Source organism: Patiria miniata, unplaced genomic scaffold, assembly GCF_015706575.1.
Source record: "Patiria miniata isolate m_02_andy unplaced genomic scaffold, ASM1570657v1 HiC_scaffold_27, whole genome shotgun sequence".
Lineage (NCBI taxonomy): Eukaryota > Metazoa > Echinodermata > Asteroidea > Valvatida > Asterinidae > Patiria > Patiria miniata.
Genome location: NW_024037066.1, coordinates 9,877,831 through 9,895,073, shown reverse-complemented (window position 1 = coordinate 9,895,073; position 17,243 = coordinate 9,877,831). Strand labels below are relative to the sequence as shown.

At 42.0% G+C, this 17,243-nt stretch overlaps 1 protein-coding gene across 1 annotated transcript; it reads left to right on the top strand.

Annotated features, from left to right (window-relative positions):
- The first annotated feature begins 12,958 nt into the window (after positions 1 to 12,958).
- Positions 12,959 to 17,243, top strand: LOC119734438 (protein Tob2-like). Its single transcript, XM_038207941.1, has 2 exons — positions 12,959 to 13,421; positions 15,525 to 17,243. Exon 2 carries the CDS (start codon positions 15,576 to 15,578, stop codon positions 16,635 to 16,637), a length of 1,062 nt encoding a protein of 353 aa, XP_038063869.1. The 5' UTR covers positions 12,959 to 13,421; positions 15,525 to 15,575; the 3' UTR covers positions 16,638 to 17,243.

The window sequence follows — 17,243 nt, the reverse complement described above, 5'->3', positions numbered from 1 at the left end:
GAGGTAATAATGTAAAATGCAACAAAAAACTTCGGTTACAAATCCTGCCTGCTGTACAGATGAGAGACAAAAGGTCTCTAAAACATGATCTTAAGTGACAGGTGTAGGGTCAGAGTTGAAATGTAACGTAATTTGACCAAAATTCTATTATTTTCAAGCAAAATGGCTGTGACATCAGAGAACATCAGAATCTTGGAGGAAATATTGTGCCAATTAGAAAAGAAAAGGTGTGTTGTTTTTAGTACACAAAGTGCAGTTTTGGCTGTGTGTTATTAGAAACGTCAACCGTATTCACAAAGCTCATTTTAAAAGTTTCATTTTAAAAGAAAACAAAACTGAGCAATGTTTTGTTTTTCTTGGTTGATTGTAATTATGTTACTGGTTATATCACAGACCAAGGTATCGAACTAGAAGAATAAAAGGAGAATTCTTTTTAATGTCTATCTTTTTCCACATGTTCTTGTTGTATGAAACAAGGCGAAAATGCCGTCTTATTTTTAAAGTTTGCTTTTAATTTGTTGATGCAGGGAAACTATTTGTCCAGGTTTTTTCCTTCAAGTTTGCCGTTTCTCGTACCTGGTCAATCTGGCAATATGAGTGCGAGGCAGAAAAGTGCAATGACTAGTCTCCTTCTCGAGCAGGCTAGTCTCTTTCTCCAGCCGCCCCTAATGGTATATTAATAGTACGGTGACAAACACTTGTAGCAGGCTTCTTCCTGTCTAGACCGCGTTACTTGGGTGACTCACCCTGCCATACATAAAGTACATAATGATATCACTGCTTGGCCAATGTACATGTACATAACCCACAACTTGATATATCAATTTCAATGTGGAGGGTTCAAGATGCTGATAAGCAACACCTTGAACCCCGTTTTCAGACCTTGGTTAAGATGGTTTCGTTGGTCCTAAGCCAATATTAAGCGTTTTTAAACCTAAAACGGTTGTGAGATTTTAAGATTAACCTGGGTTACTTGAAACGTGGTTTAACAAATGTCAAAAGATAGCGACATCTGAAACCAGGTTATACCAACTCCGGTCTTCGTATAAACGATGAGAAGGTATATAACCCGGGTTAAAATAAACCTGGTAAAAAATTGGTTGTTCAACTCGGTTTAATCCTTCAATTTCACGCATCAGAGGGTAACCCAAGATCATGACAGCATTAAGAGGTGGTTTCATTGTGTAATGACGAATACATACTTAACATCAAATTGGTTTAAAGGTGTGTAGCCGAGCATGTTTTCTGGATACGATTTTCGACGCGTGGAACCTGTAACTTGATGAATTAAATATCCATCGATTCGAGCGCTGTGGAATCTTGTATTGTCTTGCAAATCGTTGGAACTCTATAAACTAGAGAATTTCAATTTGTTAGGAATTATCTGATCCACCGTCGTGCAGGCCCCGAGTCTATAACCACGCAACTGCACGTTCGGTCATGTGCTCTATTGTGAAATGAAAATGAAATGCAAATACTCGACTACGCCAGTCTTTCTGCTATAAACCTGTCTGTGCATAGCGTAATTGCAGGAAGATATCCCCCTATCATTTTACACTCAAGCTTGTCACCAATTCCACCATACAGGTTCACATTTGGAGTCCAACAATGTCATTGTAAGTTCCTTAACAGCCCCCAAATTCCCCGAGGGCATTCTGCCTTAAATACCGCTGCCCCCTATCACACACACATTTCTTTGTATAGAGTTTTGTCCTTCTATGTATTAAAAACAAAATAAACCAAAAGAGAAAAAACCGACAATTTTTTGGCCATATCCATTTCCCATCTGACAATAGCCCCCATCGCCGCATCATCCTCGGCAAAACATGTTATTGTCCGTCTTGTCGCTATTTTTGAGGCCTTAGTACTCCCACTCATACGACCTTTACCATCCTCGTTTTCAATACATTTTCTCTCCATTCTATTCTCTCTCTATTTTAGTCTCTAGCTACTTTTTTTCTATCCTCACTCGATCCTCGGTGTGTCTTTTCACCGAGCCCCGACAGTGTTTTCCACCGGTGTTTACCGTGGCTTCGGCCCAGGAGACGCTTTAGGGACCTGGCATTGACATTTTGGGAGATTTGGTCGGGGATAATAAGCCAGTATCCCGGACAGATCTCAAGATCTTGCTTGGATTGTAATTGATATCGAAATTGGTGGGAGATTTGTGTTGGGATGACCTTAATTGCGGCTGAAGAACATCGAATGGGAGATATTATTTCCCACCTATAGCGCACTGTGACATTTCGAAAGAAAACATTGAATGGATAAAATACATTTTTGGTGTTTGCGCCCGTTTGTAATTTCTGAAGAGCAATTGGTACTGCTTCCGTGCTGGATGTTAAATCGATTTTAATGGTCCCGAAATATCAAGATTAAAAAAAACCCTCATTCTTTAACAAGCCTGCGTTTGAGTTAAAGGTGTTTCAAAGGTATATTGTGTACCATTTGTAAACATTCACACACGAAACTGCCAATATATTGTGAAATATATAGCCAAGTAATATCAAGCATTCTGTGAATTCGGTGTGTATACTGTCATTTTCAATAAAATGGGAATTACCATAATTTCGCAACGACAGTTCGCGAACGTCGCACTGAACCAACCATCGATGGAAAATGGCTTTTTTTTCGTTATTAACGGGCGCGACCCTGTCATTGGCTTCGTGTGTGCGCTCGGTAACGCTAGGTAACATCCCACGACATAGCCGGCGGCACGAATGGCATGCCCTGTGACCAACGAGCTGCACTTTTGACGGTTGAAAACAAAGAGTGTTTATTCGTGTTTTTGCCCCAGTACCAAACGAAACACATTGAACAGGTCAGTGGAACGATGTCCGTTATAAATTAATAGCCCTTAAATCGGATCATTTTATAAAATTACGAAAAAGCATCAATGTTACCTATAGTATACTAGTACATTGTAAAAGAAACATTTCAAATAGTCAAGGGACCGTTTTTTTTTCATTTTTAGATCTGGGTGCTTCTATAGCTGCGTTACGTATCCGATCCGGCCGCGCCGGGGCTTCATCGGATGTACGTATATCATACACGTTTGTACAGCAATTTCGCATTATCGTACAGACTATACTAACGTACATGTACGTGCATCGCACAAGTTGGAACGCAGCTCTGCGGCGGGCTTGCGTGGTGAGTACGGATACGTACATCATCAGCAGCCGTATGTTATACAGTGGCTCAGCATGGTATACGGACGGAGAACCTCTGCATTGACTGCTTATATATTTGTCTGTTAAATACCTTAACGCGTTTGGCTCCAACCTACCGGTACATCAAACTGCACAATTCATTGGAATTAAGCAGTCTCTCCGAGTCAAACATAATAGCATACTTTAATCAGCGAAGCTTTCAAGTTTACACAGCTTCAGTGCTATATGTGCTTAGCGTGCACTTATTTCAACCATTAATTTTGCGATATTTTTGTTTTGCTGAATGTTTTACAATTATTTTTTTTGTAACTTCATAGAAGTTGTGACAAATAGTGATTACACATAACCTACATAAACTGAAAACTCATCCATTATAAGCTAGATTTCTTTGAAATTGAATATCCGAAAATTCGAATTCAAGCGTTCTGTTTACAATTGAACATGCCTTCCTAATCTTGCATAATAAGTAAACCACTTGAACAAAGATCTGGTACACAGTTTCAAAAAAGCAAAAAAGTCTTTCCCTCTTTTCCTTGTCTGTATCGGTATTTTTTAACAGACAAGATTGAGTGGGTAACTCTCTTAAAGATGACAGAAGATTCGGTGAAATGCGTCAGATGATTTGAAAATTCCCACATCCCGAGAATTCTCGTGTCCGGGTAGGAAATTGGAGACTTTTTTTGGAGCTCGTCTGAGTGATGGTTTTGACGCGTTCGCGCTACGTTTAACGATTTGGGAAATGCAGGGGAAATTAAAAGGACCAAGTGACGCAAATGGTGACATCACTATACCGTAACTTGTCAGTTACTGGAAAAAAAAGCCGTTCACCCTTTGAACAATTTGTGAATGATGTTGAAATACAGGGTGAGTAAAAAGAAAGGGAAACCCAAATGGCAGGACCAATTTTTTAATGGAGTTCTGCATGTAGCACTTTCAAAGTATAGGATATGAAAGCCCAATTCATAAGCTTTCTTTTAGTACAAGAATCATTCAAATCATTCATGTACTTTTCAAGTCACGGAATTTTAAACACAAACATCGTTTTAAAGTTCTGTCCACGGATCACAAAAAAGGTAAGTGTTCTTCCAGCAAAAAGAATATAATTCACATGTGTGTGGATTGTTTTCGTTTTGCTGAAAGAACACTTGCCTTTTTAACGACAGATCGTTAAAACGGTGTTTTGTTTAAAATTCCGTAACTTGAAAAGTACATGAGTGTTTTGAATGAGTCTTTATACTAAAAGAAAGCTTATTAATTGGGCTTTGTAACCTAGATTTTGATAGTGCTACATGCAGAACTTCATTACGTAATTGGTCATGCCATTTGGTTTCCTTTTTGACTCGCCCTGTATTATTACTGCCGGAAGCACTGTTGGTTTTTCTAATTTTCGTTGAAAGCCCTCAGAATCAGACTTTGGATTGTTTTGATCTTGAAATAAGTTGCTCCGTGAAGTAATCATTAAATAGCCTCTTTATATCCTCGGCTCCAGAGAAAAGAGAAAAAAATCAATATGTGGTAGATCTTACCAAATGCGCCTTCCTTAATACACCCAATGACGTCATTACATGACGTCAGACCACCACGCACACGTTGCGGTTTATATAAAGATGACGGTTTTAGTCCATTTATCCAAGTCCATGCACGGAACGTGGGCTTATTTACGGCGCTAGGCTGGTCGCTGGAGACGGGAAGCTATTCCACTTATTTACAGATGCAGATTGTGTGTTTTGGGGGAAAACAAGACTGTAATTAAAAGCCTAAATTCTGAAATGTCAAGTTTTCGGCCACGACGACGGTTTCTGCGATATCTTTTTTTTTGCCAGTCTTACACGTACATCATGTACTTCATGTGTACCGGTATGGTTTTAATTTGCTTCCAACGATTTGAGTTTACACATTTTGTGTTGGTGGGGTAGAATTGTTTATGCCCCGATGTAATTATAGTTCAAGAAAGTGATATTACCAAGATGAACCTTTATACTGTGATAGGGAGACGTTTTTGGCACTAATTATCTCGTCTCGTGCGATCGTAGTGCCGTGTGCGCAATCGAATACGAGCTCGTACGATTTCACGTGTTCGCTCGCCCGAAATTTACCGTGCACTTTTTAATGTGGTGGCGTAGGCCTATAGATAAAAGACATCGCAAATCTTGGGCCCACGTTCAACGCATGGAGAATCCGGCAGCAGGATATGCTTTGTACACATTCTCTGACGGAGCCGTGTATTATACAGGGAGAGTTGTGACATCTGAGTCCTCAGTCTGGACACAAGATGGTTTCCCAGTGCAGTGATGCGTTATTTTAGGCCTATACATGGGTTCTTCTTTCTGTATGAGTTGAGCGCGAGGGCATCAAATTTGGTGTCCAGAATGTCGGCGTCAGTTGTTGCACTTATTTTTTTCACGGTCAGGGTCTGTGATTCAAGAACACGCCCTCTTGTGATGTTTTGCTGTCTTGTGGAGGTGCAGACAGCATTTGTGGCGAGATGATTATGCAAATATTATTTCAGATAGCAAAAGAAGCAACAGCTATTCTACATGGCTAGACTAATGTGTAATTTATGAGGTCCTATAATATAGGCGATCGTGTAGTGTAGGGCCCCTGTTTTGTTTTGAACAAATTAGAGTCAAAAATGTTTTTTTATTGTTCAAAAATCACCTTTACAATCAAAAGCAGACTTTCTCAATTCTAATGACACCCGTTTTGCAATTTTGAACAGTTTCTTGGGGTAGTAATCACGATTTTCCTGCGCGGTTTGTGCCTTGCGATTCAGCGCGCCGTGCGTGCTCACGGTACATCGCCATCTTTATTTTCGGATTGCGTGTTGTCGCCGCGCTGTCATCGTCATTTTACCCCAAATTTTCCCTTAAAAAATCGAAACCCTGCCTTCTATCTATGACATACCTGTTTATTGAGTGTCGCCAACTAGATTGGTCGGTTTAATAATTTTAAAGTGGATGTTGTTCCCTTATAGGAACCGGTCCCTACACTACACGATCGCCGTATTATACATTTCCCCTCCGACTCATCAACTCAAGTATAGTTCATCTCAAAATTCTACCCTTTCCCTAAAAAAGGCCTACATGTACACAAAACAATGACGTCTCTTTAATGTTAGAGTGCGCGAGGTATCCAAAGTCAATGTACATGTACGCACGTGATCTTTTGGCCCTGTATGAACACATTACATTGCATGCTATAACCTTTATGCACGATGACGCATCCCACCGCAAGTCGATAGCAAAGTCATGGCCATGCGGCGAGCAGTTCGCTCTATAAGCACTCAACGCAAATCTGCGATGTGATGCCTTATGATGCTTCAACATTAGTGTGGAGAGGTATGTTTGAACCTGATCTCGACCCACATTGCTGCTGCCAAAAAATAAACAGAAAGAAAGGAAATTTAGTAAATTTAGAGGCTAAGCGAAATCAGCCGAGGACCAGTTACAAGCAGTGCATATCGAATGACACTGTGGATGTTAACCAGGTTTGATAAGTAAAATGGGACGAAAATCACTCCTGCTTGACTAAAACGTGTTGCTGCTATGGGCCTTATGGTCGAGTCGGCCATATTGAATTGAAAGTGAGGTAAAATCTTAATTTTTGGAACTTGCGAAGAGAAATGAAAGCAAGTTAATTACTAATTAATTCCAGTCTGCTTCAAACGAATAATTTCAAATTTGTAATTAAACATTCCCTATAATGTTTAAAGCCAGATAAAAAAGACAGTAAAATGAGGCTGCATTTTGCCTGCATAAATAGTCTGGCCCCATCCCATTCAACAGTTAACAATTAACGAAATACATTCAGGGAACTCGACAAAAATGGCCAACTCGTGCTTAAGGCCCCATGTAGTTCTGAGGGAAAAAAACAAATGACGATTTGAAGACATAATTATAGGATCACGCATTTATCCCAAAGGTAAACCTACCGACTTATTATCAAAAAGCTTACTTGGACTAAAAATCGTATCATAAACACCCCGTAAAATTATTCCGTCTGGCTCATGGGCGTCGCGAGGGGGGGGGGGGCAAGCCAAGGGGGGCGCTTGCCCCCCCCCCCCCCCCGGCAAGGCAAAAAAAAAAAAAAAAGAGAAGAAAAAGAAAAGAAAAAGAGGCGCGAAGTCATATTGGTGTAAATTTAACGGGTTGGGGCGGGGGGGGGGGGGGCAAAATGTCCATACCCCTTTTTGGAAAAAATATGTTTTGCCCCCCTCTAGAAAAAAATCCTGGCGACGCCCATGTTCTGGCTTGCTGTCATCATTAGAAAGAATCAAGAAAATGATTTCCAACGATCAGTAAACAATAAATTGACTGATTTGTGGAAATATAGAGTGCTATGAACGAAATCGTTTTTCGTGATCAAAAGGTTGTGAATGTTTTTTTCACTGTTTTCTCGAAAAGTGTAATATCCACTGAGCTGAAACCTCAATAGGTTATAGGCTGTGAACTTTCTACTTGGTAATTTGAATAGTGTTTATACTGGAAATTGTTGGGGATTAGCTGGAAGTCGACCAGCTAATCCCCCACACGAATTAAACGCATCAATACTAGGTTTACATAATTCAGAAATTAAGATGCATACATTCCAACCCCGTTTTCCTTTAATCCAAACGAATGCTAGTGCCCGTTAGTATATAAGGTCACCCAATTTAAAATACTCCAAAACTGACGCATTTTGTTCATAAATATATGAATCGTCTCCAATCATGACTCATTCCAACGAGTACTATTCACGACAAGTCCGTAAACCCCCGATTCTAATGAATAGTATGAATTTTTAGCATTTTTAAATAATCTTCTTCCTGTGAGACATCCCCAGACTTAACTCTTATCCCGTTTGGAGAATTAGAAAAACCAAATTTTACATCTTGGGAAAACGGAAAATACGCGGTTGCAAAAAAACCCTGTGCATTTATTGAGGCTAAAGTACGTCTTTGCGGAAACGACTTTAAAAGGACAGTGATATTTTCCAGCGTCAAATAACGTCTACATTTAAGCGGGAGATAATTATCTGAAGATAATTCTTTCAGTTTTTGAAATTATACACAAAGTACAGCACAATGCTTACCTCGTCTAACTCTAATAAAATTTAACGCAGTTTTTCCTTAGCGTATACACTATTATAAAGGTCAATTACTTTGAGTATAAAATATTACAGCGATATACGTTTTAAAAAAATGTCAATTTGAACACAAGGAATTCATTGGGAAAAACGCGCGCGGGAGTCAGTTTTCACCCGTACAAAGTTTGCCCTTTGTTCAGGGATTATTTTTTTAGTTCAGTCAAGATAATTTGCAATTCACGAAAAGCCATTCCATGTGAACTCTAAACCTGTCTGCCGAAAAAAAAGTGCAGCTGCTGGTGCCGCGTATAGCGAGTGTGAATTTATTTTTAAAACGCGATAGTTGCGACTTTGTTGAGAACACGCGTGTGACGGCAAACTTTTCAGGATAAACATAATAAGTACCATTTTAAAGGCGGCCACGAAATTCGTTTTCCCAAATGGACAAGCCACAACCGCACCTGTCCTCTCCCGACATAAACCTTAAAAGGCACTGGCTTTTGACTGCAGTGTCAGAGAGAAAGAGAAGAGTTCAAGCCTGCTAACGAGAATAATGTTGGCTTTGTTGCGGATTGGGAAGAATAATACCCTAGAGGGTGCAGCCCCCAGCGGGCACAGTAGGCCTGAAGCTGCCGGCAGCTGACCCTTCCGCTCCCCCAGTCCTTTCAGAAGGAGTGCTTGGAGAAAAGCTGATTAAAATAGGATTTATTGGGAGAGAGAGAGAGAAAAGCTTCCTGAAAGGTCAACAATCTGACAGAGTTTGCAGGCGTTGGGAGCTAGTGGTGATGATCCTTCTGTAATGCGGACCGTCTTTTGTCCCGATGCATGTTCCCATTCGCGATATACAGGCTGCTGTCAGCTGGCATGCGGTGAATAGAAGTGGGCGAGGGGAGTTATTAAGCGAGCGGTGCGGAGCTAACTGGGTCGTTGGATTTAGCCGGCCCCTGCACGCAGGCTAGGCCCGGCCACGCGGTCCCAGGCCCGCCTCATCTCACTAGGCTAGCTAGCCAGATGGTTGGACCGCTTTTTTTAAACTCCCAGTTCTCGCGGTTGGATTCAAACTTGTCGTAATTATAATTATACGACGCAGTTTTCAAGCGAGAACTGCAGGCTCTGGTCATTGTGCACAAAGTTTTCAAAAGTCTAAATTCATAACTCAATAATGTTGTTGGAGGCGGATAGTTGAGCTGCCCACGCAAAAAAGTAACATCAATACGTGATGGCTCTTATGACAAAGCCTGACTGCTAATGCGAACATAGAATCCACCACATTCATTGACTTCGAATCAGTCTTTATATTGTAAATAATAATTTATAGAACACCAAATAGACCCCAAATGGAAACCGACTATAGGTTCTGACCTCCTGAATTAGTACAGTAATAACCCCCTTTTTACCCAGGATGAAACAATCGCCTGCTAGTGTGTCTCTCAGTTTTTTGTAACTTTCAGCTCCACATAAATCTTCCAGTTTCTGGAATCTCACCTCAAAAAAATGTCTCCCCAAGCATCTGGGATTCCCAAACTGTGCACAACTCTGGGAGCTGTGACGAACAAAGAACCCGCAACCTTCCTTTTTTTTTCCTTCTTATTTTCCTCTCTGCGAAACCCCGTGTAATCACCATTATGGTCGCATGCAGACGGACCAACCATACGGCTATACTTTATGTCCAGGCCACCTATCCAGACCACGCCTCACCTCTACACAGGCCTAATTGACTCTTCGGCGGGATAACATCCAACAAATTTGCATTTTGTGCGAAGGGATAATGCACGGATGTTGAAAAAAAAGTGACCAGTGTATATTATAACGCTGGAGCACACACTTAAAAGTAATTGGTTGGCACGTGCATGGCAGCGAAGCAGAGTGATAATGATCGAGACAGAAAAACAAAAAATTGACGTTCTCTTCCAACAAAGACAGGATCGACATGGAGAAAATGGTGCCCATTGCTTTGTTCGCAGAAGATGCGTGGTAACAAAGAGCAAAGACTATTAAAGATAAAGGAATGGGGCGTGGCTGAATCAATTTGGCGAAGGAGGGGAAAATGAGAGGTGGAATATTTTTTCAGCATGTGGTTTGTGTACTGGTCTTGTCAAAACGTCCATTCCTTCCAAACGATATGCATGGGCAACTCAGTAAATTCCAGTTTAGAGGATCGAATTCCTGAAAACTCTTGTGTTGAAAACCTCCCAAAATAGCAATCACTTTAACTGATCGATTTGTGGAAGAATTGCAGAGAACATTGATATAAAGGCACTTGTAACTAAGATGTACTAACCTATAGTGCACGTTAATGTCAACACTTCTCCCTCTGGTTTTTGTCAAGCATGCAAGGAGCTATAGTCTTAATTCTTTATCGGCCGAGCTTACGTGAGATGAGTTGTGTTTATTTTGTCACAAATTTTCATTAACGGCGCATTAGCCAGCGCATAGACACTTTCATTACAACACTTAAAGGTAATCCTCTGTCCCCCTGTAGCCTAACACTCATGAATCTATTTCCCATCTTCCAAACAAACAAGTCCCTTCTTGGAATTCTGCTTCCGCCGGATATAAAAAGAATCCGTCCCTGTCCGTGCCCAATAATAACGGCCCGTTGGCCTAGAAATACACCTCCGTTGAACCGTAAACCGGGCCTGCTAAATGATATTTATACCCAACAACTGGAAAGCCCATAGACCGTGATATTAATAACCCAGCAATGGCTTAGAGATATACACTCACTACAGACGCACATCTTTGGTCCTCTGACATCATCAGCGGGAGACACTGCCTCCTCATAACTCCCCGCGCTGCTTGCTCGCCTCGTATCCACACACGGCGAATACCACGCGGCTAAAAATAACCCGGCCATTGATTGGCCGTCGTGGCTCGCGCCGAGGACCGCGTCTATACGGGAACGCCGTACTGACGTCAGACCGGCCGGCAATCGTGTTACGATGCACGTCGTCCCTCGCACCGATTACGCACTTACTTGTTTTTCAAGGCAGAGCGGAATTGAAAACAACCTTGTTTTCTTCCTGCGTGCATTTCGCCGCGGGTTCTCGCCGCATCCGCTCAAGATCATAATTCGGGAAATGCCAATGATGTCAATGACTTGTCCCTGCAGAAAACGAAGCCCCATAAATACCTCCTAAAGATTTGTGTTGACACTTCGCACAGCGGGGGGAGGGGGTTGGTTTATTTTTTATCGATTTCTCTTTTTTTTTTAAACTTCCAAACCGAGTTCGGAGATGCTAGTCATAAGAGACTGAAAAACATCTTTAAAATGAATGTGTGGTCATTTTGAGCCTCAACAATTACAAATAAACACTATATGGACAAGCATCGATTCCCAGTAATTGTACATTACAAGTCTCTTGACAATCTAGATCTTAAGATGTAAAATGAACATAACAGTAGTGTTGTGGCGGTGATTGTGGTGAGAATAGTAGAAGTGATGATGGGTATGATAATGGTGACATGGTTGGTGATTGTGGTGAAATAATAACTACAGGTGGACGAGATGGTGAAAAAGATGGCAAGTATTATAATGAAAGTTATATAAGCAAACTTAAACTCACTTCATGTACACACCCGATCAATTATTTTCCAAAATTGATTTTGGAATAAATTCCACACCTCGTTTGAACAAACAATACCCATTAATACATGTACATGAATGTATACGGCTAAGCGTATAGATCAAACTGCATAGAATTATTTTTGACGGATGTTAACAGAATCCCTCAATATTGTGATAGATAGTCATCGATATCGATCTCTTGATGAAAACCTTGAAATAATTAAACAAAGGAGGTGAATATTTTAACGAGTTATCCACAGAACGGAAGTAATATCGCTGCAGTATACTGGTACGTACCAACTTCTAGGGCAAGGTTTCACCATATGGCATTCGCATGGATTGGGTTGACTTCGCCTACAGAGGTGCAGTTTTTAATAGGTATAATTATTATCTAACTTCTAAGATGGTTGTAAGATATTGTAAAAAATGGTTTCAATCATAATATAGAGCTGGTTTATTCATAAGAGCGCCGGTACGCTGTTCGGAGGTCGCATGTTCATAGGCCTACCGTTCCTGTCAATTTCTTTGTTCAACCTTATAATTAGAATAAGAAAGATTGGAAAAGCTCTCGGATACAGGCAGACGGAAAAGGATTTTGTTCAGATGGGCTGCAGATGAATTCGTGTATACCAGGCGAAGTGAGCGAATGTGTTCAAGTTCCGGAGACAGTGTTTTGGAAGTTTGACAATGCAAACAATGTCCGTTCCTTGCTCTATGGTCCATCCCAGTGCCTCCGGGCATGTACCCTAAGCGGAAGTTCCCACCTTTGTTCCCAGCATCGTCCTGTTAATCCCCCCCCCCCCCCCCAAACAATCCCCGCACTTGCACCCCGTGGCACGTGGCAAGCGCGGGCCACGAATTAGCATAGTAATCACGGTGAGAAGGATTTCAGCCGGTGTTTGCCCAGCACGTGCTGCGGTCTGCTCGGCATGCACACGGGCCGCCGACGGCCCGCGCTGACCCCCATCCTCACGGTATACACACAACAATCACACACGGCTTGAAAACACCGCATACTGACGTCAGCATAACAAGATAATTGTCAAATTATGCTTCCGCTCCCGACGACCAATCACTGACAGTGTCTCTTCCTTCCTTCGTTGCATATTCATAATTTCAAAGCAGGTCTGTATTAATCCGCTACCTCATAACTTCCCCTAAAACATCGCATTAAAAAAACTACTTAGCCCTGCTTTCTTTCACACGATTTGTCGAGCTTTTGCCGTCCGTTCTCCGAGAATCAGGGGCCTTTGTGTTCTGTTAATCTCTTTTCCGGTCTCGTGTGTTGTTGAAACAAACCTTTAAAATCGTTATCCTCGACGATAACGCACAAGTACATGTATATTGTGTCACAGTCCAGATGGTGTAGTCACTCGCGAATTATTAATAAAGTAGTCCCGTCAATGGGCCAGCGACAGTGGATAAAAACAGGCACAATTCCCATGCAGGTGACATTCAATGGCCAGACGTCAGTACGCTCACTGACAACGTAAAAAAACCGCAACACACACTTGGAATATCACACAAACACGCGCCCTGCCTTCACGACTTACATCGCAGCTGTTCCATCCATAGTGCTTTCGTGTCGGTGTGGATCTCTGCATTCGAACTGTAAACAAGTGAGTACTGTTTTTTAAAATAAAATTAATGTTTCAATATTTTTTGTTTCTTTTTTTTTGCATTCGGGTTTACAATGTTTTCGTTTCATACTTTGCTTTGTTTTTATACTTTTCTGAATGGGCCTATAAATTGTTGTTGCAATTCTTGAATATAGCCTATGTTGTTTCCAGTAATGCGGCCAATGGGCATCCTCGCTAATGTATGGTGCATTTAGATATTTTACAAAAAAGGTGACAAATATTTGGGGTAACCCCAGCCCCCTTTCAATTTACTCTGGAGTGCTATGTTTGAAACGATTTTTTTTTAAAATCAATGTCAATATCATATCACAATAAATATACGGTAAAACTTGGATAAAAATAGAAATCGATTATTATCTGCATTATAATAATACTCTCCTCTCAGTATTGAATTGGATTCTGTTTTATTAAAATATAAAAATATATATCAATGATTGCAATGAATTTGAATTATACTTCGGGATTTTCGCATCAAAGTGTTGAAGGTACTAATTGTGTGTGTGTGGGTTTGAGGGAAGGCCAATATTTTGTTGAATAGTCGACCGCACGCAGGGATTCCGGCTAGCTCGCGGCTAGCTACAGTGGATTTGCGTTACGATGGTCGGATAAAAAAAATACTCCCACGCTTTGTGCGTTCATGCGCTGTGCCATATGGAGCGCATACTGTGTGTATAGCATTTTGGAATAATATTTTGCCGTGACATAGTTTGAATATTGTCTGTAATAATGAGCGATGGATTTCAGTAACACGACAACAAAGGAACAGCTGTTTTACATTGGTGTATTTATGGTTTGTGTATTATATGGAGAAAAAAAATCAACAGGCTGATTTGATTTTATCCACGGTGGCTTAAAATTGAAGGTGCTGTTTCGCTGATAATGTCTAAGGAAATTATATTAACCTACAGGAAAAACATTATTTATTTGCTATCGGTTTTCCCTTGGCCCGCGGGGTGTTAATTTTATTGTAGTAACCTAAAGCGTTAATGTATTATGACTGAGTGATCATGCCGAATTCAAATGAAATCATTTGATATCCTTTTTTGATATCCTTTTTGGATGATTAAGATCTGTTGTTTTTCATTAGGTATCCATTACAGAATTGACGAACACTCGTGAACATTCTCTGAGATCAAAATGTTGAAAACAAAACATCATAGAAAATTTGCAAGCAACTTCGTTTAGAATATAACAGCTTTTTAAAAATAGAATCACCTTGAACGAGTCACGATCAGAGACCTCTGTCACATCATGGCTACCGTAAGCCTCGGGTAATTTTTTTTTTTAACTCTAGTGAAATTTCCAAATGTGTTGGCACCGCATGCGACCTTTAATATGAGCAAACCTGGCGCTGGAAAATCCTCGGAGACAAGCGCCGATGAATAAGGCTTCCTTGAGGGGCTGTTTTTGGACGGCCGAGTCATTTCTTAGCCTCCCACTCAAGTCTCTTTTCATTTGTGGCGTCGTGCCTTGCTCATTACCGCCGGGTAGGGAGCGTTGTAAAGGGCACGTGTCAGAGGCTAATCCAGGGAAGAGTCATTTTGTGAATGGGCTCCGGGGGAGGCGGGCCGAGGGGGGCCGGGGGGGGGGGGGTAGGTAGGGAAGCAGTGAATCACATGCATAGGTCCGTGTCCCTGGTTGTCGCGATGTGTCATGGGTCCAGGGTAGTCCTTGCACCGCGTGCGAATGAGAATCATATGAAGTAACTAGGTCAGGTTTAATGGCTTACTCACAAACTTTAAAGATATGGTAAAATAACTTTTAAAGGGTTTTAAAATGGTTAGGAAAGTAAACGAATTGGTTTGGAGTTGTGAAACTGTAATAATGAAAGGGAAAAGCTGCACTCGGTCACTGTATGAAAAGTGATACCGGTATTGATATTGTCATACATTGGTCATGATTATGTTATTGCATTGTCCCCTTGTAAACGTCTTGATAATCCTGTCATCCATGAAGGGAGCCCTTTATCAATACAGTCGTGTTGCTGGATGACAGCAGATTTTCTGAATGATGGAAATAGCTATATTTGCCAAGATTGTCAGTTATTTATTGGGAATTTTTTTTTCGTCCTTCTCACTGCAGGTTTACGCTGAAGTCTGTCATCACTGATTATACCCCACCACCCCAACCAACATGAAGGCAGAAATCCAATGCGCTATCACCTTCATCTTGGAGCAACTTTGCTCCAAGATCCCCCGCCAACAGCAGGACCTCTTCGCCGAAGAGCTGGACAAATCCCTGGTCAACAAATTCAACGGCCACTGGTACCCGGAGTCGCCTTGTAAAGGCTCGGGATATCGGTGTCTTCGCATCGGGACCAGGGAGATGGATGCGGCAGTGGCTACGGCTATCCAGCGCAGTGGGCTAGAGACCGGAGATTTGACCGAGGCACTTCCGCATGAGCTGAGCATCTGGGTGGACCCCGGAGAGGTGTCCTTCCGTATGGGAGAGAAGGGAACTGTCTCTGTCATCTACCAGGAGAAGCGCCCGAAGGCAGCCGGGCCCAGCCACGTCCAGAGCGAGCCGGATCTGACCGGCTCGGGCCAGTTCAATTTCAACCCCGAGGCTGAGGATTTCCTGCCCATGACAATGGACTCACTGAGTTCCTCCATGAGAGGGATCTCACTATCGCCAGTGTCTGCTCTGGGGTTCCAGCCGATGGTGCCACTGGGACTCCCCACTCCACACCATCATCAGCACCTCCCCCACCCTCAGGCTCTCCACCCGATGCCCCCTGTCGTCCCCACCCCCACCCCAGTCACAGGCAAGCCTCGGCTACAAGCAGCCCCTCTCTCCAGACCCTCATCTCTTACCTTCACTGCGGCATCCTTCGCCCAGACCAAGTTCGGCTCCACCAAGCTCAAGTCGGCGGGCAAGAAGGTCAATTTCCAGCAGCTCTCCCCGACCGAGTTCGCCAACTACATGAAGCAGCGTTCGGCAATGAAGGGATTCCGCAGCCAACGGTCCCCCGTGGGAGGCCGGGATTTCCCGCTCTTCCAAAGCAAAGATGACGGGTTTGGTTACTGGGGCGAGACCACCACAGCTCCCCAGTCTTACACCGCTGGTCCGGGGTTCGACTCCCAACCCAACCCCACTACACAAGCCCATGAGTCTTGGATGCTGTACGACAGCTTGAATGCCTCACTACCGTCCACAGACCAATATGGCCACCAGTCTCTGATCGCAGCTAACTGAAAACTCCCAGAGAGACGTCTGGGTCACAACCAGCTAGTTGATGATGACAAAAAACAATGAACTTCCATATAAAGATAATCATGAAATACTCACTAATTATTGTCTTTAATTTGGTCGCTGTAACCATAGCAACTCGAACTGAAGCAACAGTTCATGTACAAAAGGTTCAGTTGTTAGCCAAATCTTGTCATTTTTCTCGCGCCGAGGGAAAGTCACTTTTACATTTTTCAGAATGCAACTCAGCCAAAGCGGCTGTGCTATCTCACTGAGCCCTTTTGACTCAATTGGCTTTTTATATTAATATTGATATCAAATATATAGATGTACAAAAATCGAGTAAATAATTTTCACAATGATAATATTTTTACATTCTTTCTCAATCTAAGTATCATATTTTTTTAAGTTGAATATGTATAAGCATTCAGAATTGTTCATGTTATTGACATGACTTATAAGCAGTAGACTGGTAAATTAACGAGTGACTTATACCGAGAATCTGTGTTAAGTGCTATTTTTGTCTTGATCCTAGATCACATGCGGTATGAGGAGGGCAAATAGGGGCAAATATTTTGTGCCACTACACACAGCATGGCAGGAATGTATGAG

Coding starts and splice junctions, on each gene's coding strand:
- LOC119734438 (XM_038207941.1), top strand. CDS start 15,576: ATGAAGGCAGAAATCCAATGCGCTATCACCTTCATCTTGGAGCAACTT.